Genomic DNA, 27,562 nt, shown 5'->3' on the forward strand with positions numbered 1-27,562 from the left:
AAAAGTAAAAGAAAAATTCTTTCATTGTTAGACAATCCCTCCCCCCAAGTCCACTCCACTATGCAGCCTTCATTCTGGACTCCTGTCATGACAATACCTAATCATATATCCCAACTAGAGTTTTTAGTAGATGGAGAGCTAACTAACAGTTCTGGTTTAACGGTTCTGAATTGCTGACATTCTAATAGGATCTCATTTCAAACCATTCCAAGATCTAACACCTCCAGGAAATCAAGTATAAGCTCTTGGGTCAAATGCAGTAATTAACACTTGCAGTGTTGGAGAATCTGTGAAGTCATACGAGGGTTAAATCTAAATGATGTTCAAGATTCACAGCCCTACTCCAGAAAACTTGGAACTTTGAATCCTGTGAAAGTCTAGCTTTATGGTGCAGCTTAGTGGTAAGGAGCTGTGCTGCAGCCTGAAGACTAGCAGTTTGAATACACTGGCTGCTCCATGGGAGAAAGATAGGCAGTCTTCTTTCATGCCATTTACTGCCTCTGAAAACCCAATGGCAGGTCAGCTATGGGTTCTGACTCAATGGTACACAACCACAACACAACACATTTGAAGGAGCCCCAGTGGCATAATGGGTTATGTGCTGGACTTCTAAAAAAGGATGTGGTTTGGATTCACCATCTGCTGTACGGAAAAGAAACGGTCTCTGTGGGAGAGACAGGCAGCTCCTCTCATTAAGATTTATAGCTGCAGAAAGAGAATGGAGGGTCATCATGAGTTAGAATAGACTCAATGGCTGACTTTGGGTTTAGAACATATTCTAAAGCCCTAGTGGCACTGTGTGAAAGACATTCGGTGATTAAACAAGAGGTCAGAGGTTTGAATCTAACAGCCTCTCCAAGGGACACAGGTGAGGCTGTCTGCTTCCATAAAGATTTACTGCCTTGGAAACTTCATGGGGCAGTTCTTTCTACTTTATCCTACAAGGTTACTGTGGCCGCCTGGATGGCACTGGATAAATCATATTTTCTTGCATAATTTCCTAGTTTTCTTCTTGTATTTTTATTTTAACACAGAGTTTAGGAGCAAATTATAAGAGTATATGACAGATTCTTGCAGTCCACTCTCAATTGGGCTTAGAATCCTCCAAGTGTAAGTCACTAAAAAGCCGTAAAACAAAAGAAGAGCCTATTAACATGCATGCTATTTTCCAAGAACATCTACTTTGTCATTGTAATCATTGTTAATGTGCTGCTGAGTTGGCCATGACTCATGAACAACAGATATGAGCCCTGCTTGATCCAGCATCCTTAATCATAGCTTAATGGAATATAAACAAGCATTAGTCTATTAGATTAGCTCACGTATTAGGTCCAGAAATCAAAATGGTACTGAGGGCATGGGCAAGGGCATGGGTGAGGGCATGGAGAGAGTTGGGAGGGGGAGGTGGTAGAAGACAGTGGACCCAGGGATTCCCGATGGGGGGGGGATGGGGAGCTGTTGGCATGCAGAAGCAACGGGCATGGGACTGACAGAAGCTTTCCACAGGTTGTCGATGTTGAATCCTAAATGAAACGAAACTGTCTAGGCCAATATTTTTAAAACTTTTGTGTCATGCCTCTAAGTTGTTCTTTTCAAAGTAGCAGATGAGTATCTTAGTTCTAGAACAGAAATACCACAAGGAGATGGCTTTAAAAACAAATTTATTCTCTCAGGAGTTTAGGAGGCTAGAAGTCTGAATTCAGAGCACTAGCTCTAGGGAAGGCTTTCTCTGTCAGCTCGAGAGGAGGGCCCTACAACAGGCCTCTATTCAACAGCTGTGAATCCAGTGGCCCCTAAGAAAGTCAATGTGTCTCATCATCTACCTTCCCTGGGTTTAGGAGGTCTTTAGTGCAGGTTCCCTTGGTTCTTCTTTCTTGGCGATAATCAGGTTTCTCTCCTTTTTTGCTTATTTGTTTAATCTCTCTTACAGCTCACAGTCGAGTGAAGATACAACTTAATCCTGTAGATTGTGTCCTGTCTCATTAACTACTGCAAATTCTGTCTCATTAACATTTGTTATTATGTACCAGTGAGTCCTAGAGAGGGTGAGGTCAAGCTGTTCTTTGGAGGCAAGGATTTTGAAGCTCCATCTCACATACTTTGGGGATGTTGCCAGAATGGACCGGTCCTTAGAGAAGGACAGCACAAGAGAGGAAGACTGCGGATGAGATGGATTGACTCAGTGACTGGGGCAATGGGGTAGGTGTGTCAGAGTCAGACCAGTTCAAGTCAATGCAGGGTTCAGTGCTGTTGTACATAGGGCCACTCTGAGTATTGGGTGATTCAATGGCACATAACTATAACTACCATTGAGTCAGAACCAACTCATAGCTGATCCTCCTGGTTATCAGAGGCTGTTAATCACACTGAAGGAGATTACTCATCTTTCTCCCACAGAGGAACTGGTGGATTCGAACTGTGTTCCTTTGGGTTGGCAGTATAAACCATTAGCATTAATGGAATCCCCAGAGACCATTGCCCCACTATGAAAATCCAGAGGTGTGGTCCCACCCTGAGACAGAGGCAGCTCTGCTCTGGGTAACTCTGGTGGCATAGTCTACATGGAGTTGTGCTGCTAAACCAAGGCCACACCTCTCTGGAGGTTTGAAACCACCAGTGGCTCTGTGGGAAAAAGAAAGATGAATAATCTCTTTTAATACCATTTAAAGCCTTGGAAACCTAATGGAGAGTCAGCCATGGGTTGGTTCCAACTCGAGAACAGTTAAGAGGGGTGTCTCACTGGCTTTTGCTTCCTGGTTGCTGGACCACTCACCACCTAGATCTCTTGGGCTGGCCCAGCCTTACCCAGCTCAGGCAAGTGCTGCAGAGCTTTTCAGCCCTCAGTAAGTGTCTAGAGGCATCCCACTCCACCCAGAAAACTCATCCTGAAAGCACTTGGCCTCCTCTCCACCAGTCAGCTGCCACGTTGTCTGCTGCTTTTTGCTGTGCCATCTCCAGTGTTACAGCTCTCTTTACCTCCTCCTTAGCTCTTACTAGAATTGCCTTTGGATGTACAAAATTCTACCAACAGCTTCATCCTAAGTTTTAACTATTCACATTCTTAAAACTCTTCTAGTCTTTCACCATCATTACCCAATTCCAAAACTGCTCCACAGTTTAGGTATCTATCAGAGCACCACACAACTCAGCTAGCACAAAATTTCATCTTAGTTATCTGGTCCTGCTGTCAACAAAAATGCCACCCACAAAAATGCCACAAGTGGGTGGCTTTAACAAACAGAAATTTATTCTTTGTTGGCTCTGCAGGAAAGTTCTTTTCTCTGTTCACCATCCTGGAGATGTCCATGTGTCTGGGGATCAATCTTCCCATGGGGCTAGAAGGTTCTCAGCCCAGGGATCCTGAATCCAAAGGATGAATTTCTGCTCCTGAATCTTCTTTATTGTTACTGGCTCTTCTTTCTCAGTGATAGGTTCCTTTCATTTCTGTTTGCTTGTTTTTTTCTTTTATGTCTCAAAAGAGAGTGATTTAAAATATGACTTAATCCTGTAAACTGTATCTTGCTTCATTTATATAAGTGCTGTTTCTCTTTTCCTGACTTATTGACATATAGCGGTTGTAATACATAGGATAATTACATTAAATCACAAAACGAGAGACAAGTACTTAATACTGAGAATCATGACCTGAGTTGACATATTCGCAATTCAATCCATAACATGGAGACTTTAGGAAGTTTGGCATGAGAGATTACACAGGAAGGAAGATGATAAAAATAATTTGACTTGGCTTCACAAAGGAAGAATGAAGAATGTAAAAAGGCGAAAATAGTTGCATAAATACAGTTATGACCTAGTTTTATTTTAATGTTGGAATCTGTAACAAGTAGGGGACTAGAAGACCCAGGTCTTACAGAACAGTGTTTTTAAGCTTTTGCATTTACCATCTGAGGGAGATTAACATTTACTTCTTTTTTTTACCTTTCCTCCTATCACCATCATCTGTAGAAAAAGCTGATAGCAGAGTAAATGAGAAAAATTATGAGAATGTGTTTACTTTAAAAAAAGTAAAAAAAGGAACATGTTTATTAATTTGACAGTATAATTAATAAATAAAAGCCTTAAATATCTTATAAAACTACAAACAAATACTCTTAATTTCGAAGAGCAGATGCCAGATAAAAGAACTTGAAATTTTAAGCCTTTCTGCTTTTATATTAAAAGTTACTATTAAGTCATAGTGAATGGCTCCCTCATTGTACATTTGGTTTGTAATACTTGAGGCTTTCGAGAAACCATTGCTATATATTAACTGTTGACTTAACAAATAGGTTCTATTTCAGCACAATTATAATGAAGCAATGCTTTTCACAGTAAGATAACACAGTACTTTCAATCAAACAGTTAAACCAGGTGGTGCAAACAGTCAGTGTGTTCAGCTGCTAAACTAAAGGCCAGAGGTTTGAGTCCACCCGGAGGTACACTGGAAGAAAAGCCTGGTGATCTGCTTCTGAAAACCCAGCCACTGCAACCCCCACATAGTGCTCCGACACCCAGAAGCTGCCAGAACTTAACACAGACTTGGCAGCAATGAGGAGCTGGTTACTGTTGTAAAAAAGAAATTAATTCTAAAATTCTACTGTTTTTAAAAATACTTTTAGCTCCATTTAGTAAACTTTAATGACTGACAACTCAAATGATACCTTTACTTCTCTATATTTTCCTTTAACCAAGGGTTTTAATATAAAATTTTCATTCAGATGGGCTGTGAGAATACTTTTGGAGTAAAGGTTTTAAAGTATCTTATTCAAATTGCTGATCATCTGCCTTACTGCTTATTTCAGGTGCTTTATGAAGGGTGGGGAGCTCTTGTGGCACAGCTGATACCAGTTTCAACTGCAACCTCAAAGGTTGTACATCTCTGGCACTTCAAATCCATCAGTGGCTCTGTGGGAGAAGAATGGGCAAAATTTCCCATTGTGATTTATGCTGTGGTCGTGTGCTGTCAGGCTGGAACCACTGACCCTCGAGTGGGTTTTTGGAGGCTGCATATTGCACAGGAGAAAACTGCTCACCTTTCTAACAGAGCAGCTGGTGGATTAAAACTGTGTGCCTTTAGGTTGGCAGTGCAGCTCCTTGCCACTAGGCCACCAGAGCCTTGGAAACCCATGGGCCAGCTATAACTCAAAATCATCAAATTTTGAGTTACTAAGAAAATCTCCTCTACATAAAAATGATTTAGAGAATAATCACAGTCAAATATAATCAGATCAGGCCAGGAATCACTACCTCCAATTTCAAGTACACAGCCTTGACTTTGGCCTCTGTGCCAAGTCACTGGTAAGCAGCCGGTCTAAACTATAGTTACACCACTGGAGGGAGCAGGAATAAGCCATTTCATCTACTATGTGAAGCAAAAACCAGGATGTGAACGTTTCGCCACAGCGTATTTCTATGCTCCTTTGAACTGTAAAAAAACCATGTGAAAATGTATAAATAAGCCGCGTGCTGAGCTTTCACTCAGTGCCAGGCATTGAGTGGGAAGCTGTGAAAATGCATCTTGTCATTGGTAACATGACATGCTCACCGAAAGTGGACAAATCGTCTCTGTCCCTGCTCCCCTATACTAGTCATGTGGTCTGAAGTAAACTGCTGTTGAGCGCCCCTGAGTTGTCTCCAACTCACAGTGATCTGATATTACAAAGAACTGCCCCTTGGGGTTTTCTTCCCTTGTGCAGCTGCTAGGTGGATCTGAACCTCTAGCCTTACGGTTAGCATCCAAGCACTTAACCACTGTGCCACCTAGGGCTTCTTCAAATTACTTAACATCAGTTTTCTCCTATTAGACTGTCAAACCACATCTTTGGAAGAATCATAAGATGCTTCACCAAAAACTAACTAGGAATGTCCAAACAAGGTGAGATGAATCTTCACTTGAGAAAAGTGATATGGATAAACTTAAAAAAGAAATAGTTCCTCTCTGACTAGAAATCTATGAGATTATCTGAAGTTGTTCTTACCTGAAGTTGTACCAAGAGGTGCTAAATGGATCCTCTGACCAGCTGACCCAACTTCTTTTTTGAGAAAGGAAGGAATATATCCTGGCTGATTGTAAGTTGCATAACTTCCATGATTGCCTAGTGATATAAAGATTCACAGTCAGAAGGTGGATAATGTAAAACACCAACAATCTCCAAATATGATTTTTTAGTGTTTATTATATTGCAGGCACTGGACAAGGATTTTTTTTTCCAGATATTCTTACTCATTCCATATAACAACCCTCTTAAACAGATTATAATCCTTAACGTGTGGCTTCCAGATGTCAAGTATAACTTGCCTTAGGACTGTGATTAGGTAGGTGATCCAGTTATACCTTAGCCCAAGGTCAAGTTCACCCCAAAGACATCAGATATTTTTATGACCCCAATTCTTAACAAGAGTGCATATTTCCCACCAGCATGAAGCCCCTTTTCTTGAGGCCTTCTTAGCCTTTCTTCATTTTTCAAAATCATTACAGGAAGTAATGCAATTCTCTTAGTATGTAATTCTCCCAGGGTTGTTGCAGAGACTGAATAAAATATCTGTGCCAAGCATGTTGCATACAATCTGGTATAAATGCCAGCGGTCACCATCGTTATCACTGTTAAGAGAATGATTGAGGGAATAGCTTGGATGGGCAGGAGGGAAGTATAAAGTCAAGAGACGAGTCAGGAGCTGACTAAAAGGGATAAACAGACAAGTTTTCAGGGTAAAGGAGGTAACAGAAGAGGAGGACCATAAACTCCTAAGCTTCTTGCTTTAATAGATTGAATGGTGTCTACCCCAAAATACATTAGAATCCTAACCCTTATGTATGTGGACACAATCTAAGGAAATGTAATTAATCAGTCATTTGAGATGGACCTAGCACAGGATGGATCCTTAACCTAATCATTTCTGTGTTGTAAAAAGTCAGCACAGACACAGAGACATGCACAGATAAGTCCAGGAACTAAAGATGTTTTGGAAGCTGAGATAAGGAAGGACCTCTCCCAAGAGCCACACCTCGAATTGGACTTTTCCCTTCCTAAAGTGTGGTGGTCTGGTGATGAAGAACTGTGCCTGCAACCTAAAGGCATGAGGCCTGAATCTGCCAGGAAAAGGAAGGACAATCTTCTCTTGTGTGATTTACAGCCTCTGAAAGCCTGCTGGAGGGACAACTTTGAGTCAATTCTGACTTGATAGTCTATAGCAATAGACTATAAGGAAGCTCTGGAGAATTGTGCTGCCAATTCAAACGCAGGAGGTTTGAATCTCCTAGCTGCTATTCAGGAGAAAGATGGGCAATCTCCTTCCTGTGCAAATTACAACCTCTGAAAACCAGCTGGATGGTCAGCTATCAATCACTGCCGACTATGGCACTGAGTGAGGGAGTGAAACAAATTGTGAGGAAAAGACATTTTTGTTCTTCAAAAGCAGCTTATTTGTAGTACCTGTTACGGCAGCAGTAGGAAACTAAGACACCCATTTGAGTAAATTTTTAAAAACCAATCCAGGAGAATAGTCACAGATGGGAATGGCCCAGCACCCATGGGATATTCACATGGTGAAGTGTGGTAGGCAGGCTGGGGATCTGTAATGATCAGGGTTTGATGGTCAAGAAAAACACTACTCAGAGAAGTCAGCAGACGCACAAAGACTCAGCACAGGAATACCAGCAATACCAAGGGACACAGCACCAAGAGCAAAAAAAAGAACTGTGTGAATCAGAAGGAAAAGACAGAGAGCTTGAAAGGAGGGAGCAGTGCGAGTGTAACATTTCAGGAGAGGTCTGATGGAAGGTGACCTGCTGGACAATGTGAAGACCTGGATGGAGCTACTTCTGTGGAGTGAGGAACGAACAGGAGGTGAGAGGAGGAAGCAAAGACTAATTCATCTTTCCAGGAGCCTTGCGAAGCCAAAAAGGAGATGAATGGTTTGTTAGCTAGAAGGGGAAGCAGGACTCCAGTCTCCATGGTGGTTTCAAAAACAGTTTCTCTGGCTGCTTCCACTGAGGTCCTCTGACAGGGCATCATCTGCTCACTGGCCCTCTCAGCCCTGGATCCCACGTGCCTTGCAGTGCTATGCAGAGTGGATGCTCAATAACTGTTTGCTCTTCAGTCACCAAATGCCATTATTTAACACATTATTTAAGAGACCCTCAAGGATGCCGAAGCTACAGCAGCTGGCAGAAGATCTCATGGGGTAAGTGCATGCTATCTGCCTTTTCAACACTGCTGAGCTTTGCATGTGCACTGCTGCTGTATTTATGCTTTTTCACCTTGGATATTCATTCTAAATCATAGTGGAAAAAAAAATTAAAAGAAAGCACAAGGCAGTCATCACATGCCCTAGCGGCTTCAGAATGTCTGTGTGCTCATCCTCCTGCTCAGAGCAAACACTTGCTGCGTGTGAACTGTATGAAAAAAATCCCAGGTCTGATGATACAGCAAAGCTGCTCCTAGCTGCTACTGACTTGATTCTGTCTAGGAAGGGGAATATTAGTTCCTTCTTTCACAGACAGAGAAATTGACTCAGGGAGCCTAAATAACTTGTCCAAAATGAAAAGCTGGTGAATGAAAGGAAAAAATTAAAAGCTGGTGACTCAAAGGAAGGGATTGTGTCAGATTCTAAAAGCCAAGCATTAAAGCATGACCTGAAGCTTCTGCTTACTGGAGAAAGAAGGCATAAAGACAAGCAAAGTGAATGGAGAATGCAGTCTTCTTAAATTATTTTGGCCTTGGCTGAATATTCAAGACCTCATTTTGTAGGAGAAGCCAGTGGATAGCGCTGCTTAAACCAGTGCCACGGGCCCCTGGCATCTACCACCTCTCCTAACCTCGTTACTTTTTTCTTTCAAGTGTTTGTCGTTGTCTACTGTCTATTCGGAAATGACTTACAGCTGACCATCCAGAAGGCTTTCAGAGGCAGTAAATTGCACAGGAGGAAACTGAACATCTTTCTCCCATGGAGCAGCTGGGTTGGTAGTGCAGTTCTTCTTTGAAGTGATTAGTATTTAAGAAATGGCCGTCAGAGCTCTTCTAAAAATACTCCCAGGATACAAAAAACAACAGCAAACAACACTGCCATCGAGTCTATTCTGATTCTCCTAGCAACCCACAGGACAGAGCAGAACTGCCCCACAGGGTTCCGTGATCGTAATCTTTGAGGGAGCAGGCTGCCAGGTCTATCACTTGGAGTTGCTGGTGAGTTTGAACCATCCACCTTTGGGTTAGCAGGCAAACATTTAACCACTGCACCAACCAGGAATGCAGACTACAATATTAAGGGGAAAACTACATCTTTTTCAGTAAGCTGACTTAGATTTCATTAAGAAGACAAGCTTTTTGAGAAAGAATTGGCCCCTATAATGCCCACTCCTACAGAAGTTCTTAAGACCTGGAAAGCTTGTGTCCCCCACCCCCACCCCTCATCCTTATCTGGTATCTAAAATCAGGCAACTGGCCCTCATGGTGGCCTTTTAAGACCTACTTAGGCAAAAAAGGTCGAGAAGAGGAATTGTGTAAGAAATTCAAACAACATATTGCACAACGTCCAGAAATTACCTTGTGGGTCCTCTAGTTTGTCAGGAAAACTTTCATTGCATGAGAGTTTTTCAATTGGTTTAATTATACTTTCTTCTAAAGCGAAGGCAGATGGAAGAAAAGAGTGAATAATAAGGAGAATGTTTTAGGAAAAGCAAAGAAAAACAAAAAAGGATTAGATGCGTCATGAGGATACAGAAAGACCTCTTAAGATGCAATGTGCCTGTGGGTCCGTCACAGCTTTAATTTGATGTCCACAGTGTACTTTCCCTGGTATTCAAAGTACAGGGCTACATTTTAAACAATCTGTTCAGTGAGTGAGTTCAGAGTGAGAATTCTTTTTAAAGTAACTGGGAGGAAATAAACAAGTTATCCAGTACTGCAGCATAAAGTATCTCAGCTCTTAGGTGGATATGAGGCATTAGAGTGTGAAAACTTGCAATAAGCCCAGAGTCGGTAGATTTCACATCAGAATATTTCAGTAGATGATGCACTGGCTACAACAGTGATTTCTGAAAATTTTTAGTATACTAACATCTGCATTTTAAAAACAATTTTAAATTACTTCTGTTCTTAGCGTACTTATTATAAGTGTTCACCATGATTTTAGCATTAAAAAACTTAGCATCAAAAGTTTAGCAAATGAGGTTAATTTCTGGCCATAGTTACAGATATTTTAAATTAAAATTATTACATCTTTCCTTTAAATGTAAACAGTGAAATACAAATACCACAATGGTTTGTTACCACAATGATTTTATATTCATCAATATGAATTTTTAAACTTGTAATTATATAATTTTATTTAATAGAAATTTATTTATAATGATATAATTTTGTAATTATAAAGAACAGATGAACAAGGTTCTTCCTAACAGTCAGAAATTTTACGTTAGTTCTTTCTCCTTGAAACAGAATTTTCATTCAAATGCTCCAAACCTTACAAGAATTTATTTTTAGGCTTAAAAGTTTTTCAACTGATATCCAAAAATGCATATAAATTAAAATTACTTTTTAAAAATGTCTTGTAATCATGAATTTGTAAGCATTTTCAAAGTTTTAAAAAATGTCTTATAATCAGGGAGCTGTGGGGGTAGAGCCCATAGGCACGTTGTGCTGCTAACACAAAGGTCAACGTGTGTCTGGCAGTTCAAATCCTCCACGGGTGACAGATGGCCAGAGTCCCCTCTGTGATTTCAATCCAAGCAACTCAACTCACTGCTGTTGATTTCTGGCAGACGGCAGTCCAGAAAGAGATCTCTCTCTCTCACTGCTACTGAGTTGGAACCGACTGATAGCTTGATCCTCCAGTAGTTTCAGAGGCTGTAAATCACACAGGAAGAAATTTGTCCATCTGTCTCCTGCGGAGCAACTAGTGGATTCGAACCGACAGAGAGGTGCCGCCTTTGGGTTAGCAGAGCGGCTCCCCACGGACCAGGCCGCCAGAGCTTCAAGCTTATGGTGTGCAGCCCTGAAAACCGATGGAGGGTCTCTGTGAACTGACTCAATGGCGCTAAGGGTAACCATGAGCATATTAAAATACTATTTTCTGCCTATGCCGTATAAGTATCCCATTTTATTCTCAAATTTGTCCTATGAAGTATACATTCTTTCTTTTTTTTTTTTACAGGTAGTTTAATTTTTCAACTCGACAGCATATAACAACAGTTTGATTTTTTCTTTTGTTCCCTTTGTGATTTTTACAGAGCATATTGGTTTTTCATTCAAGTTGTGATACATTTACAATTAAAATCTGTAGGAGAAAAGCATATAAACGGATACTTCAAATACGTTTTTGCTTTACCTGGATTAGTTCTTTTGAAAGCAAATTCTGACCCAACGGACGCCAAAGACTTAGGAAATAGTGAATTATTCCAGCTGTATGGGTTTCCGTCTTTTCTACTGGCTACCAAGGACACGTTCTTTGGGTTTACACCTGGGAGGAACGAAACAATCATTTCAAAGGTGAGTATGCGATTATATACTTAAAGGACAAACATCTAATATAGTCACACACATTAGAAACAATTGGGGAGAGTGGAAATCAGTTTATGTTTTCACTGTAAATACTTGCTTTTTCATGCACTCAAACATTTTGTACTATAGAAACATAAGATACGTCCTATACACTATATAAGTATGTGACATTCTTGTTAAATGTAAAAACTAACATGGCACAACAACTTTACTTCCAAAAGATAGTGGAACCCTGTCATGGAGAAGCCAGCCAAGAACTCAGGGGGGCTTGAGAAGTACCATATGGACATTCAAAGACCCATCTCTTGGGCTGATTTGTGTCTTAGATATTGTAAACGCTCAAAGAGAAGGTGTTAGAAATGTACTTGGAATAAAACACATTTGAAGTCTTCTGTGATTTTCTGCAGTATGTCAGTTCCTCCCTGGATTTAGATTTATATGCTGTGGTCAGATATGTTTTAATCTGTGCGTGTGTCTATTTCCTCTTTTTTTTAAACAAATCCATAATTTTATTTTATTTTCAGTAAGTTAATCTATTTCCTCTTACAGATCTGAAAACTACTTGAGCTTGTTTTCTTTTTACTTACAATTACGTCTGACTAAACTTGCGAGAAGGGAGCTCCAGTGGCCTAGTGGTAAGAAACTGTGCTGCAATCCCAAAGGCAAATCCACCAGCTGCTCTGCAGGACAAGGATGGGCAGTCTCCTCCTGCGAGATTAACTGCCTCTGAAAACCCACTGGAGGGTCAGCTATGGGTCAGTTCTGATTCGACGGTACACAACAACACAACAGACTTGTGAGATGGGAGAACCATCATACCATCTAAGGCTTTGGCTACATTAACACTAACTTTCTTTAGCACGTAGAGAAATCCATCACCACGAACTCCAGTATATAAAGCACATTAATAAAACTGTTTCCTGGCAGTATGAACCTCTGTTCACAAAGTGAAATCATTAGAAAATTTTCATCCTTAGGAAATAGACAATGATGTTCTGAGTTCTGAAGCCAGAAGTACTCAGGCTCAAATGTTCCTTATCTTGGTTTTCTAGCTAGCGGCTTTGGGAAGAAAGATGAAAAGTTTCATCCCACAAAGATTTACAGCCTTAGAAACCCAACAGAGGGTCACCATGAGTTGTAACAGACTCAGTAGCAGTGGGTTTGGGTTTTGTTTGTTTAAGAAACATTCATTCTGGTAAATCATTACCTTTTTTTTACAGGCTATAACCTCTTATGGTCTTGGTTTCTAATAAAGCATAATTATACAACACAATTACCTAACAGAAAAATAAAAGATGCCCTGTGTGACAGTTACTCATATTAAAAATACCTTTACCAAATATATATATAAAACGTAGGGGGGGAAAGAATCTCTCTAAGTGAAAAAGGCTTTAAAAAATACAGTTCACCAAAGACTGGTTCTCTGAATATTGGAATGTTTTTAAAAATTTAATTTTCTTTGGAAATAATCCCAAGTAGTGGGCTTTCTTTTTTTTTAAAGTAAGTATAGAGCAAGACAATGAATAAGGATGACAGAAGATGAACTGATGCCTTTGAGCTGCAATGTTGGAGAAGACCACTTAATATCCCATGGACTTCCAAAAAAAAAAAACCCAAACAGATAATGTCTTAGAGAAAGTGCAGCCAGAATGCTACTTTGAGGCAAAGATGACAAAGCTTCGTCTCACATACTTTGGACTTGTTGTTAGGAGAGGCTATTCCTTGGATAGAGATATGCTAGGACAGGTGAAAGGTTAGTGAAAGAAAGGAAGGCTCTCAAGAAGAGGGATTGATACCGTGACTGCAGCAATGGGCTCAAGTGTGTCAGAAGTTATAAGGATGACACCGGATAGGTCAGGGTTTGGATCTATTGCTCACAGGGTTCGTATGAGTCTTACTCAACTTGACCTACGTGACAACAACATACTTACGTACCATTGAAAATAACTGAGCTTAATTCTACATCTTTTTTAAGATGAAGAGAGACCCAGTTTTAGAAATAGACGCATCCTAGAATTTTCTCCACAGCAGCTAACACCAGCATAACATTATTTTATAAGCTTTTATTTGGCACCAAAAATAGTTACTAAACATTGTGTTTGTGAGAAGTGAAAATCAATATATCACTATACTTCACCTCAGAGGAGATTGAAAAGTCAGTTGGCAAATATTTACTGAGGACTGACTATATGCCAAGAAATGTGTGTGGCACCAGTGGAAAAGCAGTAAACAAAACTGTTGTTGTTGTTAGGTGTCGAGTACAACCCATAGCGACTCTATGAATAGCAGAACTGAAGTGTGTTCTATCCTGCTCCAACCACACAATTCCTGACACACTAGAACCTGTTGTGGCAGACTGTGTAAATCCACTTTGGCTAAGTGTCTTCCTCTCCTTCGCTGATGCTCTGTCTTTCTGAGCCTCATCTCCTTCTCCAAGAAATAGCCCCTCCTAGTGCCCTCCAAAGGGCACTCTGGCTGCACCCTCTCCAAGACTTATCTGTTCATTCTCTTGGCTGTCCATGGAATGTTCAGACCCATTTACATAAAATAGATCCATTTCTACACTTTTGAGTCTTACAATCTACACATCTATGAAGGGAGACAAAAATAAATTAGCTATTGTTAGGTGCTGTGAAGTTGAGTACTACTCGCAGAGACCCTATGAACAATAGACCCTGAACATTACCCAATCCTGCACCACTCTTACAATTCGCACATGCTTGAGCCCAGTGTTATTTATGTTCACCATCTATTATTGAGCGTCTGGCCTCTCTTTTCCTGATCTTCCCTATTTCCCAGAATGATTTTTTTTCCCCAGGGACTGGCCCTTCTTGTTGTATGTCCCAACTATGAAATGAAGTTACTATCTCTGCCTCTAAGGACCACCTTGGTTGCACTTCTACCAAGACAAACTTAGTTGTTCTTTTAGCAGTCTATAGGATATTCAGTTCTCATCTTCAACACCACAATTATTCTTCTGTCACCTTTATTTGTTGTCTAACTTTCAGATGCATAGGAAACATCTGGAAAGACTATGTCTGTCTCCAAGGAATAATCTCTCCTAGCAACATGCCCAAAGTAAGTGAGATGAAGCTTTGCCGTCTTTGCCTCCAAGGAGCACTCTGGCTGCACCTTCTCAAAACATATCTCTTTGTTCTTTTGGCTCTCTGTCCATGAGATATTAAGTGCTCTTCTTCAACACCACAGTTCAAAGGCATCAATTCTTCTGTCACCCTTATTCGCTGCCCACCTCTCCACTTCATAGCAAGTGGTTGAAAAGACTATGGCCTGAATCAGGCACACTTGAGTTCCTCAAACTGTCATCACTGTTTCTCAATAATTTGGAAAAGTCCCTTATTGCAGATTTTTCCCAATACAGTATGTCTCCTGATTTCCTGTCTGCTGGTGCCAAGTGTATTTACTGTGGATTCAAGTAAGAGGAAGTTGTTGACAGCTTGAATCTTTTCTCCATTTATCATTATGTCACCTATCCATCCAGCAGTGAGAATTTTTGTTTTTTTGACACGGAGATGCAATCCATATTGAAGGCTACAGTAATTGATTTTTTGTAATTAACAATTTAAGTCCTTCTCATTTTCATCAAGTTGTGTCATCTGCATAACAAAGGTTATTGATGAGTCTCTCTCCAGTCCTGATTCTTCTGAGTGATAGATTAAAAAAAAACCAAAAAAACCAGACCCAGAAAGTGTCATACACTCAAGAGGAAGAGCCATTTGAAGAACTGCCTGTAAGACAAGGCACACCAAAAATTACCCAGGGTTACTGACAAGAAGGGCCCCTTCCCTAACTTGACTTCAGGCTTCTAAAATCGTGAGGTAATAAATTCTGTCCTTTAAAGGCAATCTCTTAAGGAGTGTGTGTTACACGAGCACTGGGTAACTAACATAAATGTTACTATCCAATGACTGAAACAGTGTAGAGTTTTCAAAGACCTGTTGTAAAAGTGGATGGCCAATACTTCTTAGTCTGTTTTAATCTGGAAGGTCCACTGAAACCTGTCCCCCAAGAATGACCCTGCTGGTATCTGAAATGCCAAGCACACAGCTTCAGCATCATAGCAACACACAAGCCACCACAGTAAGGCAAACTGACAACCAAGTAAGTGGCGGGAAAGATAGAGAATCATCATGCAGGGAAAGAGAGGAAGTCCCCTGAGGAGATGGATTGACCCAGAGACTATCACAGTTAGCTTGATCAGAACAGAGATCATGAGGATAGTGCAAGACAGGGCAAGGTTCAGATCTGTGACTTACAGGGTTGCTACGAGTTGTAGTCAACTTGAAGTCGCATAACAACAAGAACAGCATATCCCATGCACATAATGGACACTTAATATATATAATTACGTGAACAAATAAAATGGATCAACCAGGCAACGGATGAAGAAATGAATGCTCATGGTACCCACTAATCCTGGAATATTTTCTGCAGGAGGGCTGGGGAGGATGAGAGGATAAGAATGTGCAGAGGGAGCTGGTACTCCTTTAAGAACCAGCTCATTTTTGAAAAAAAGTTTTCTTCCCCTCAAGGTGGGAACATGGGGGCGGGGCCTCCCTCCTCGACCCCTTCACACTTCTTACTGTTTGTTGTGTTAATGCTCACCCCTACCTCAGGGATCCAGGGTCTGGCATGCCTCATTTCCTTTTGGGAATCTCCAGCACGGACAACACAAACTTCTAAAATGAGGAAAATGGAGGGTGAAGGAAATACATTCCTGACAAGAGCTATCAAGCAGTATTAGAACTCGGAAAATGCCTCAGTCACCGAAGTTTTTGTTATGTGACATCTAGTCAACTGCAACTCATAGTTAGCCTATAAATAATAGCCCTGAATTCTGCCCTGTCCTGAGCTAATCTCACACACCTACCCCCTATCAATCCATCCCATCCAGGGTCTCCCTCCCCTGTGCTGTCCCTCCACCCTTCTGAGCATGGTATCCTTCTCCAAGGACTGGTCCCTCCAGGTAACATGCACAAAGTATTTGAGAAACAGCTACAAAATCTTTGCCTCCAAGGAGCAACCCGGTTTCCCTCTCTCTCTAGGACAGGCCTGTTTGTTCTCTTGGCAGTTCAGTTCGATATTCTTCTCCAGCACCACAACCCAAGGCATCAATTCTTCTTGTGTCATTCTTAGTCACTCTCAAACTCTCTAATGCATAATAAGTAACTGAGAAGACCATGGCCTGGATCAAGTGCACCTTAATCTCTAGACTGAGAACATTGCTCTTCAGCACTCTGGAAAGGTCGCCGACTCGTTTAATTTCCTGACTGCTGGTGCCAAGAGTATAGATTGTGGGGCTAAGCAAACTGAAATTGTTAACAGTCTTAATCTCTTCTCCATCTCTCATAGTGCTGCCCAGTGGTGGCAATCTTTGTTGATAATGAACTGCACTCCTTGGCCTGCAACAAATGCTTCAGGTCCTCTTCAGCTGTGGCAAACAAGGCTGGATCATAGCATAACTCAGGTTATTGATGTGTCTTACTCCAATCCTGATGCAACATTCCTCCTCATAAAATCTAGACTATCAAATTATCTATCCTGCATACAGATTGAAAAGGTCTGGTGAAAGGACACATCCCTAATGTACTTCTTTCTTGATTTTGAACCATGCAGTGTTTCCTTGCTCTGTTCTGATGACTGCTTCCTGGTCTAAGTATAGGTTTCACATAAGCACAATTAAGTATTCTGGGATTTCCATTCTTTTTAATGTTAGCAGCCACAATTTTGTTGTGTTCCACACTGTCAAATGCCTTTGCATAGTCAATAAAATACAAATAGACATTCTTCTGGTACTCTTTACTCTCAGCCAAGATCCATCTAACATGGACTATGATGTCCCTAATACTTTTTCTAAATCCAATCTCTATCTCTGTCAGCTCTCTGCTAATGTACTATTCCAGCCACTTTTGTATATTTTCAGAAGGATTTCGCTTGGCTGTAGTATTAGTGATATTGCTCCATAATGTCCATATTCTGGAATAGGAATAAATACGTATCTCTTCCAATTGTCCTCCAGATTTCTTGGCACAAGCTGGAATCACTCAAGAAGTACTACTATATAATCTTTTCTAAGAAAACAAGCCCATGAGGAATAATGGTAAAGTGTCTGGCTGTTAATCCAAAAGTTGGTGTTTTGAACCAACCAGCAACTCTGTGAGAAAAAGACATGGATATTTTCCCCCCAGGAAATATGAGTATTTGGAAACTCTATAAAATCAGTTCTACTTTGCCATACAGAAACAAAGTTGTTTTTTGTTAGGTGTCATTAAGCTGAAAGCAACTCTGTAAACAATGGATCTGAACCCTGTCCTATCCTGTGCCATCCTCACCATCCCTGACATCCTTTGCTATCGACTCTGTGTCACACATTTCACGGAGAGTCTACTCTATTATGCTGATCCCTCTCCACCTTTCCAAGCATGATGTCCTTCTCTAAGGATCAGTCCCTCCTAACAACATGCCAAAAGAATGTGCAATGGAGTTTTACTATCTTTGTCTCACTTTTCCTGATTGTTCTTTTGGCAGGCCACAGGATATCCAGTACTCTTCTCCAGCACCACAACTCAAAGCATAAATTCTCTGTCATCCTTAGTTGTCCAACTTCCAGATGCATAGCAAGCAACTGAGAAGACCATGGCTTGGATCAAGCACACTTTAGTGATTAAATCGATGTAATTTCTCTTTAGTGTTCTGGAGAGGTCCCTGACAGCAGATTTTCCCCAGTGTGATTTGTCTTTTGATCTCTTGACTGTTACTACCACAGATGTTAATTGTGGATCCAAATAAGATGAAATCATAGACAATTTAATTTTTTTTTTTCTCCATCCATCACATGTTGCCTATTGACCTAGTGATGAAAGGATTTTGTTTTCTTGATGTTGAGATGCAATCTATTTTGAAGGCTGTAGTCCTTGATCTTCTGCAGCAAGAGTTTAGGATAGATGAGGGATAGGATAAGTAAGCTGTAATAAACTCAACAGTAAAAGGCTGTCTTTTTAAAGTAAGTGCAGTATTTACTTAACTGGTAAATGTGTATCCAACCTCAGGGACTTTGGGGAGGTGGTACTTTGGCCTATTCCTTGGATGTCACTCCCTCAGAAAATGCTGATTGGAAATTAAGAGTAAGGCAAACTTGAGACCAGAAGAGGTTCTAGAAGCTTCTATTGCCTGTAACCCATCAGATCACTTTGATTTCTCAGACTCCCAGAAGAACCTAAAGCTTTTAAAAGAGTACAAATAATTTTACAGCCTGACTGTAAAAAAATAGGTGGGAACATTATCCTTAACTTTCTACTTCCTAGTGCAATTGTAAGAAAATGCTATGTACAAAAAATTACAATAATCTTATTTTTTTTCTCATTTTCAAGCACCAAAGCTTAGTATCACAAAGAGGATAATCCTTCCCTGTAGATTAGTTTACTATGATGGAATTTTGACTATATGAAGCAAAAATAGGGATTTTTAAATTAAAACTAGATTTCTGAAAACTCAAAATATTACTAAGATGCACCTTATTCAGGCCATGGACTTAGCAATTACGTGCTACGCATCAGAGAGCTGGACAATAACCAAAGGAGACAGAAGAAGAACTGATGCCTTTGAGCAGAGTATATGAGAACAAACAGGTTTATGCTGGAGAGGGTGAAACCAGAATGCTCCTTGGATACAAAGATTTTGAAGCTCTGTCTCACATACTTTGGGCATGTGGTCAGGAGGGACCAGTCCTTGAAGAAGAGTATAATGCTTGGAAGGGTGGAGAAAAGACCTGATGGAATGACACAGCAAAGGATAATGTGGTAGATGTGTCAGAGACAGTGACACTGGCTCAGGATGGTGCAGAGTTCAGCGCTATTGTACATAGGGTCATTATTAGTCGAAGGTGACTCAGTGGCATCCACCAAAAATACAAAATAGACTAGAACATGCCTAATAATAAGGGAAATTTTGCTATGCAGTGAACTTGCGAATTCCTATCCTTTGCTCACAAGTCAGGCTCTCTCTTCCTAGCTATTTTAAGGATATTCTTATAAATTCATTTGACATATGTTACTAAACCAGGCTGCTCCTTGGAGGCAAGGATTCTGGGGCTTCGTCTGACATACTTTGGACATGTTGTAAGGAGAGACAGGTCTTTAGAGAGGGACATCATGCTGGGTAGAGTAGAGGGACAGAGCAGGCGGGGAAGACCCTCTATGAGGTGGATTGATTTAGTGACTGGGGTAATCAGGATGGGTGTGTCAGAGGCAATGAGACTGGCACAGGATAGAGCATAGTTTAGGGCTGTTGTACATAGGGTCACTATGAGTAGCAAACGACTCGACGGCACATAACAACAACAACAACAACTAATAAAAGCAGTTCATCCCCCACTTCCTCTATTTGTCTACAAAGTTTATCTACTCATATAACACAGGTTTTCCCAGGTCTACTTCCACATTTCACCTGTTTACCCAAGTATGAATAATTTTACAGCCTGACTGTAAAAAAAAATAGTTGGGCAAATTCTTATCCTTGCCCAAGACACTCAACAATTTCTTAAAACAAAACAGACATTCTTTAGTCCAACTTACCCACTCACTCACTGCCCCCAAGTCAATTCTAATTCAAAGTGACCCTCCATTGGTTTTCAAGACTATATATCTTTGTGGGAGGAGACCAGCCATTTTTCTCCTGAGGTGCAGTAGATTCAAACCAGTGACTTAGCAGCCTGATGAGTTACACACTACCCCACCAGGATTCTGTTAACTCACTTAGATCTTTGCAATAGCTTTTCAACAATCTCTCCAACATTCTCAGGGTTATATAGTTTTGGCTCTGCCCTTAATATCTTCATATTCACCTCTTTTATTTCTCTTAAGACATATTTCAGCTTCCTCCTTACCAATTGGTACAAGCCAAACCCGAATCCACTGTCAAGTTGATTCCACATTGTGGCGGCTCTCCATCAGGCTGACTAGGCTGTAAATCTTCTCAGGAGGTGTCTGATGCCCTTATGGCAGTTTCAAACTGCTGACATTTTGGTTTCTTGAATATATACCATAAACTACCCCCTACATGCCAAGATCTTTCCCCCAGTCTCAAATTCATATATCCAATTGTCTACTAGATAGTTCAATCTGGATGCTCAATAGGCAGCCCACACTCAACTCCTGATTCTCCACGTTCGCAGTTCTATCCTCTCCTAATCTTCTTGTTCGCAGTTAGAAGTACCACTTACCTAGCTGAACTCTATGAGGAGGAATGTGGCACCAGGACAATGAATAAGGATGACAGGAAAAGAATTGACACCTTTGAACTATGATACTGGAGAAGACCACTGAACATTCCATGGATGGCCAAGAGAATGAACAGATATGTCTTGGAAAGGGTGCATCGGAGTTCCCTTTGGAGGCAAGGATGATGAGGCTTTGCCTCACATACTTAGGACATGTTGCTAGGAAGGTCTGTTACTTGGAGAAGGACATGATGCTGGGAAAGGTGGACAGCCGGTGAAGGAAAGGAAGACCCTCGACCAGGTGGATTGACAGGATGACTGCTGCAATGGGCTCTTGTGTGTCAGGAAGTGTGAGGATGGCTCAAGATCAAACTGGATTAAGATCTTTTGTTATAGGGTTGCTTCGAATTGTGCTTGACTTGATGGCACCTAACAAAAACATCATCACCAACCAGAAAAGGCAAACTCTCTGCTGTTAAATTGGTTCCAATTCATAGTGAGCAACCCTCCATTGGGTTTCTGGGGCTGTAAGTCACAATGGGAGGAGACTTCCTATCCTTGTCCTGCAGAGCCACTGGTGGATTTGAACTGTAGCCACTGGTGGATTCAAACTGTTGCACAAAGGTAGCCTCTGGGCTAGCAGAACAACTCAATATGCACTACACCACAGAATGCCTTTAGAATCCAAAAGTCAGGGAGCTCTGGTGGCGTAGTGGAAAGAAACTGCATGGCAATCCCAGAGGTAGGCGGTTCAAAGCCACCAGATGCTCTGCTGGAGATCTGTACCAGTCAGATCTGATTTCATGGTACACACACACACACACACACACACACTAATCCAAAAGTCAACCCTAATTCTTAACCTTTCACCACTAAGCATACCTATCTAGCCACAACCAAAATATACCTAGATTTTAGCATTTTAATCTCAATTTTTCCCTATTCTAGAACAAACCATCACTCTGCCATCTGAACTTCAGGAGGGACCTCTTTACTATCTCCTGGCCCCTCTGAGTTCCTAACACTTTTTACTCAGCAGCCACAATTATCTTTTCAGATCATTTTAGGAAACTGGAAAAAACTTTGTACATTATATAAAAAGTTGTAAAAGATGTACAGACTTGTTCTAATAAAATTTAAAACAACAAAAAGCAAACATGCTATTAAGTTAGACCCATAACAAGTCTCTGCCAGGTTTTCAAGGCAATAAATCTTTATGGAAGAAGACTGTCTTTCTCCCATGAATCAGTTTTCTGGTTAATAGCCCAATGTTACACACCACAGCACTGGGGTCCATTTAATAAAATTTGTGATTACTATTAGGTGCCCTAGAATTGGCTCAGATTCTGCCACCTTATATACAAGAGGGCAAAACCCTGCCCTATCCTTGGACACCCTTACAAACTCCACTGTGCTTAAACCCACTCTTGCAGTCATTCACTAAACCTCTCTTCCCTAGGGAGTAATGTAATATTTTTTATTTTTTGTACAAAAGGAAAGTATATCGAGACAAGCTGAAGCCTTCAAAGGACACTGTGATTACACTTCTTCTTCAGTATTTAATAGCAAATATTTTATTTTCTCTACTTACCTGGAAGGTATCTTGATTGTTTCAAATAGTACTGTTTAGCTGTTGAAGCATTTGACAACTCAGAATCAGATTTTAGGGGAGCAGCAGCAGGTTTGTTTTCCTCTGTTGAGTGGTTGGAGCCAGATGGTATCGATTCTGGAAGCCTGCAGAATCAACACAAGTTTGTCCTACAGCATGACCTGGAAACTCACGACCCAGGAATATGTAACTCTTATGGAATCTTCCTCTACAATCAAGGGCATGCATGCCCCCCACGTAAACTCATTTACTCTAAATAATAACAGACTGCTATTACATACGTTCTCTTGACTCACATCACAATTTTTCTACCAAGTCCCTCTTCCATGCCAAAGAGAAGAAAAAGTTAAAGTTATCTTTCCAAAATGTTCATAAAAATTTAATACTTTGTTAATTCAAAGTTGATGATGACACATCCTCTGAGTCAGAAAGGAACTGGTTGAAAAGTTCAGGATGGCAAACAAATTAATTACACCTGAACACCATCTGAGGACTCTTTAGATTGGGCGCTGCTTTCTGCAAAGTGGTAGAGAATTTTACTTACTTATTTTTTGTCAAAGATGATACAGGAAAAATGGGTACAAGTAAGATTATAAGGCATGAGAATTGTGGATGAGAAGAATCATCATCATCATCATCTCTAACAGCACAGAAATTTAACAAGAACTCCCCATCAATGCAAATATAACTCTCATTCAACTTACAGTTTCTACTGAAAAGTCAAGTCTCTTATCTTCTCAAAGAAACAAGAGATTTGGGATTGGGGAAAAAAGGCTATGTTCTGTATTTTAAAAGTTGATGCATGACAAAACCATGCTTTCCTGATGAATCTGAAATCTTACCGAAGTGGAGAGTCTTTTTTCCTCTTTTCTTTGAAGACACCCATGCTTGGCTTCTTGGAATGGGACGCTCCAAAATCGCAGTCTTCAAAATCTTCCCAGCCATCTCCAGACTTGAACACAGTCTGACCCCAACGCCTCCGAGCAGTCTTATGTCCCACTGTGTTATTGGACTTCTGTGGAGAAAATGCCTCATCATAACTTTTACTGCCCTACCAAGTGACTTTTATGTAGAAGTCATTATACTGAGATTCAAACACTTTTGTCTTCAGGATGCCTGCTACATAAATGTGCTTACACAGAAAACCAGAAGACCAAGCTAGCTGCTTTTGAGTCAGTTTTATTCTAACTTTAAGCTTATTATTTTTATTTTTCCTCAATAGTATTGGAATTTAAAGCTATATGTCATCTTAAGCTCCTATCAGAGAGGCAGGGGCTTTAGGGTAAAATCATCTTAAAACTTCCCAGTGTTCTCAGAACTATCTAGGAACTGGTTAAACCATTTCATCTAAAATGAGATTATTTACAACTTACAGCTGACATGTTTTTGAGGATACTTGGAAATAGTGTTTGTGGTGGTTTCTGATGACCGTCTTGCTTGAGAGGTGGCTGGGCATTCCCGTTCTGTGACAGCTGGATGGACTGCAGAGGCTGGTGGCTGGCTTTGAGCTGGGGCTGTCCAGCGGTCTGCTCAGTTATGTCTGGAAGAGGCTTATGTTCTACTTCCGCTAAAGCTGGCTTCGGTTCCATGGTTTGCAGCTGCTTATTTAAAATCTGTTTTGAGTCCAGATGATGTGAAGAACCTAATACTTGACCAACTTGGAAATATGGGTGTTTCAATGCCTGTAAAAGCAAGAGAAGAGTAACACATGGGAAATGGTTCCTGTTAGGTGCTTATCATAAGTCTTGTTAAACAGAGATAAGCTAAGAATCAGAAAGTATCAATTTCCCTCTGTGTGATAACTTTAAAAATAGCAGATTTTGTTTTTAGAAACATGTTTTATTTAAAAAAAAATAAAAAGTACACGCACTTGTAATAATTATACTCAGAGACTGTTCAATTTATTTAAAGATTTTATATGAAAATCAATCTCATTTATAAAGACTGGCTAAATTTGATGTGATTAGTTCCATCCAACTCAAGGGCTAGGTACTGATGACTGTAAAGCCCATGTAATGGCATTAAGAAATGAGTCAAGGAAGCCTTCCACAGCACTTACTCAAATGATTGCTAAGGTTTTATATAAAATCTATGTCTACACTTAGCTCCATTGGCCTACTGCTAAGAAGCTGGGCTGGAAATCTGAAGGCATGGGGTTCAAAACCACCAGGTGCTTGGTGGGAGAAAGATGGACATTCTCCTTCCATGCTTTTGTGCTGCTAATGCACAAAGGTATGTGGTTCGAATTTGCCAGCTGCTTCACGGGAGAAAGACGGGCAATCTCATTCTGTGCAATTTACTACTGCCTCTGAAAACCTGCTGGAGGGTCAGCTGTGGTTCCAACTCGATGGTACACAGTAACATCTATTCTCAGCCTGAATATATTAAGATACTGATCAGAAAAAGAAAGAATTCTAGGAAACGAGATTAAAATGTGTTATAGCTGTCAATACTACATCAGCAAAGAGAAGACATTTATAAGAAAGCTAAAAATACCACAAAAAGAACCCCTGTTTGAGTTTTAAATAGACTCAACTGCTGTTACTGCTTGCAGGGAAAGGGTCTCTGGTGAGGGTGTGGTGTCATCTATCCAGGCCAGTGGGGGATGAGCGGCCAGGTCTGGGGACATTTTAAGTTGTCAAGCCTGGGAAGATAGAAAGGCAGCCCCCACAAAAGAGCTATCTGGTCAAAAATATGAGTACTACTGAGACCGTGAAAATGTGGTCTAAGCAGTATTCAAAGACAGCAGGGTAGCTGTGCAAAACGCTCCCTTTATCATCACTAGTATAATGGGTATGAGGATCCAAGGGGGAGAAGGAAGGAGCAGAGAGGTGAGGATGGGCGGGGGAGAAGGGGTGGCAAGAATCATAGTGTCACACAATTTGATAGGTAGAGGGAGGGGTGGGTAAAGGAAATGGGAAAAATCAGGTGTGAAAAAGAATTTATACAAAGTTTGTAAGAAAAACCAGTATAAAATAATAATTTTGTTTTTTAAAGCTCCCTTTATTGGCCCAAGTGACAGAAGTTCTTAATTTCTGTTGCCACTTGGTCTTTTTTGTGTGTGGGGGGGGCAGGGTGCTCCAAGGGACAACCAAATCCTACTCCCCAACATTTTCTGCCCTGAGCAGTGTGAATTCCTCACTTGTGCATGAACACCACCTTGACTGAGAGTCAACCAACCTCTGCGCAAGTGCGTAAGGGGCATGCTTAGGGGACCAGAAGACCATTTTGTTCTTTTCATTTTCCCTGTATAACTTTCCTGACCTTTGTCTTGTAGCTAGGCCTCCCCTACTGCCACTGAAAAGCAGGGCTGTGAAGGAAAGAGGACAGAGAGAGGGTAGGGGCTTGTTGAGAGGAAAGGGTGATAGATTTTGGAGAGGTTAAGTCTTTATTTTCAGATGCTCCCTGCTGCAATTGGTGTAAATGTTAGAGGCACTGATTTAGGATGAAAATGATGCCTAATCTCATGCCATCCATCCCTATGACTGGTTGCAAACGGAGGGGTTTTTATTAACTAGTTTTCCGCCATGGATCACTGGGCTTTCCATCTAGTGTCTCCTCCTCTTAAATCACCGGTGTCACCTGGTTCAGCATGATAGCAGCACACAAGCTTGTGCTGACAGAGGGGTGCTAGCTGTGGATGAGGGACACTAGCTGGGGATTGAATCTGGATTTCCTTCATGGAAGGCAAGAATTCCACCACTGAACCACCAATGACTTCCCAAGTCATACAGAATCACACTTACACTGCTAAATGAACTGGCAAATGGGAACATCAATATCTAGCACCTACATTCTCTACAGTTGTTGTTTGTTGTGAAGTACCATTGAGTCACCTGTATGTATCGACCTGTATGTTGTATGTAGCAACCCTACATACAACAGCCCTAAATCCTGATCTATCCTGTGCGAGTCTCTAATAATGCCCCGAAACTAATTGTCCTCAAGTCAATTTTGACACATTGTGACCCTCTAAAGGGTTTGTAATGCTACAAATCTTAACAGGAGGTGACTGCCCATCTTTCTCTTGTGGAGCTGCTGGTGCATTGGAATCTCCTGAGATGTGGGGCCTTTCAGTTAGTAGAGCAACACAGCACCAGAGCTCCTTTCCATGGGTTCTGAAATTAAAACTCATTGCTGGTGAGTCATACTCATACCGACTCATACTGATCCTCAGAGAGTTTTCAAAGGCTGTAATCACACAAGAAGAGACTGCCCATCTTTCTCCTGAGAAGCAGCTGATAGATTTGAAGCATGGTGTTTACAAGGCTGTAAATTTTTAAGGGAGGAGAATACTCATCTTTTACTGCTGGTGTGTTTGAACTGCTGACTTTTCATTCTGAAGTCTAACATGTAATGCACCTCAACTCTTTGGATGGTAGCCCAACTCATAACCCGCTATGCACCACCAGGGCTCCTTCAAATTCTTTATTAGGTTGTATTTATTAATTAGTGGGAGTCCCTGAGTGGGGCAGTGGTTAAAGGACTCAGCTGCCTATTAAAAGGTGTCACTCAAAGGCATGTCAGGAGAAGGACCTGGGAGTATATTTCCTGAATGTTGGCCATTGAAAAACCCTACAGAGCACAATTTTATGCTGAGACACATGGGGTAGCCATGAGTAGAACTAACACAAACAACAATAATTAGTTGTTATTTCAAGTTCCTAAGGAGCCCTGGTGGCACAGTGGGTTATGAATTGGGCTACTAACCACTAAAGAGCTGAGGTCTGAATCCATCAGCTGCTTCAGGAGAAAGATGGGTTAAGTATTCTCCCATGAAGATTTACAGTTTTGGTAACCTGATGGAGGATAACCAAGATTCAGAATTAATGACAGTGAGTTTATTCTTAAATTAATGATGCATATTTTAGAGCTGGAATCTTTATAAAACAGTTTTATAATTTCAAGTGTAAACACCTTTCTCCTTTAAAATATCAGCTGCTTCCACTGTGGAAAGCTGGGCCACTTCAGTAGACAGTGTCACAGACAAGAGTCACAGATAGGCAAGGGAGTAGAGAGGAAGCTCCCTTTAAGTGTGGCTCTGAAGGACACCTGGCCAAGGTGGCCCACATCAGGTCCTCGTGGCAGACAGGACTGACAGGCTCCAGCTCCCAGCTGGAAACAAAGGAGGATGCTTCAACGATTTAGACCCTCCCAGAAGAGCTGTGGGTGCGCATTAACATTACTGGTAAGTATATTCATTTTCTCCTGGACACA

The 27,562-nt window shown here is 41.0% G+C and overlaps 1 protein-coding gene across 3 annotated transcripts in view; it reads right to left on the minus strand.

Moving 5' to 3' along the window:
- MAK (male germ cell-associated kinase) overlaps positions 1 to 27,562 on the minus strand; it is a 73,895-nt gene that overhangs the window by 506 nt on the left and 45,827 nt on the right. Inside the window, exons 8-13 of one of the 3 annotated variants that reach the window (XM_006891601.1) lie at positions 23,719 to 24,027; positions 23,188 to 23,360; positions 22,328 to 22,470; positions 11,329 to 11,460; positions 9,546 to 9,620; positions 5,979 to 6,095 (exon numbers count right to left, since the gene is read on the minus strand). In XM_006891601.1, the coding sequence (XP_006891663.1) occupies positions 5,979 to 6,095; positions 9,546 to 9,620; positions 11,329 to 11,460; positions 22,328 to 22,470; positions 23,188 to 23,360; positions 23,719 to 24,027 (949 nt within the window). The remainder of the gene's footprint in view (positions 1 to 5,978; positions 6,096 to 9,545; positions 9,621 to 11,328; positions 11,461 to 22,327; positions 22,471 to 23,187; positions 23,361 to 23,718; positions 24,028 to 27,562) is intronic. The other 2 variants (XM_006891602.1, XM_006891603.1) reach the window with 2 other exon arrangements.

Source organism: Elephantulus edwardii, unplaced genomic scaffold, assembly GCF_000299155.1.
Source record: "Elephantulus edwardii isolate Elephantulus edwardi_28Jun2011 unplaced genomic scaffold, EleEdw1.0 scaffold00101, whole genome shotgun sequence".
Taxonomy (NCBI): Eukaryota; Metazoa; Chordata; class Mammalia; order Macroscelidea; family Macroscelididae; genus Elephantulus; species Elephantulus edwardii.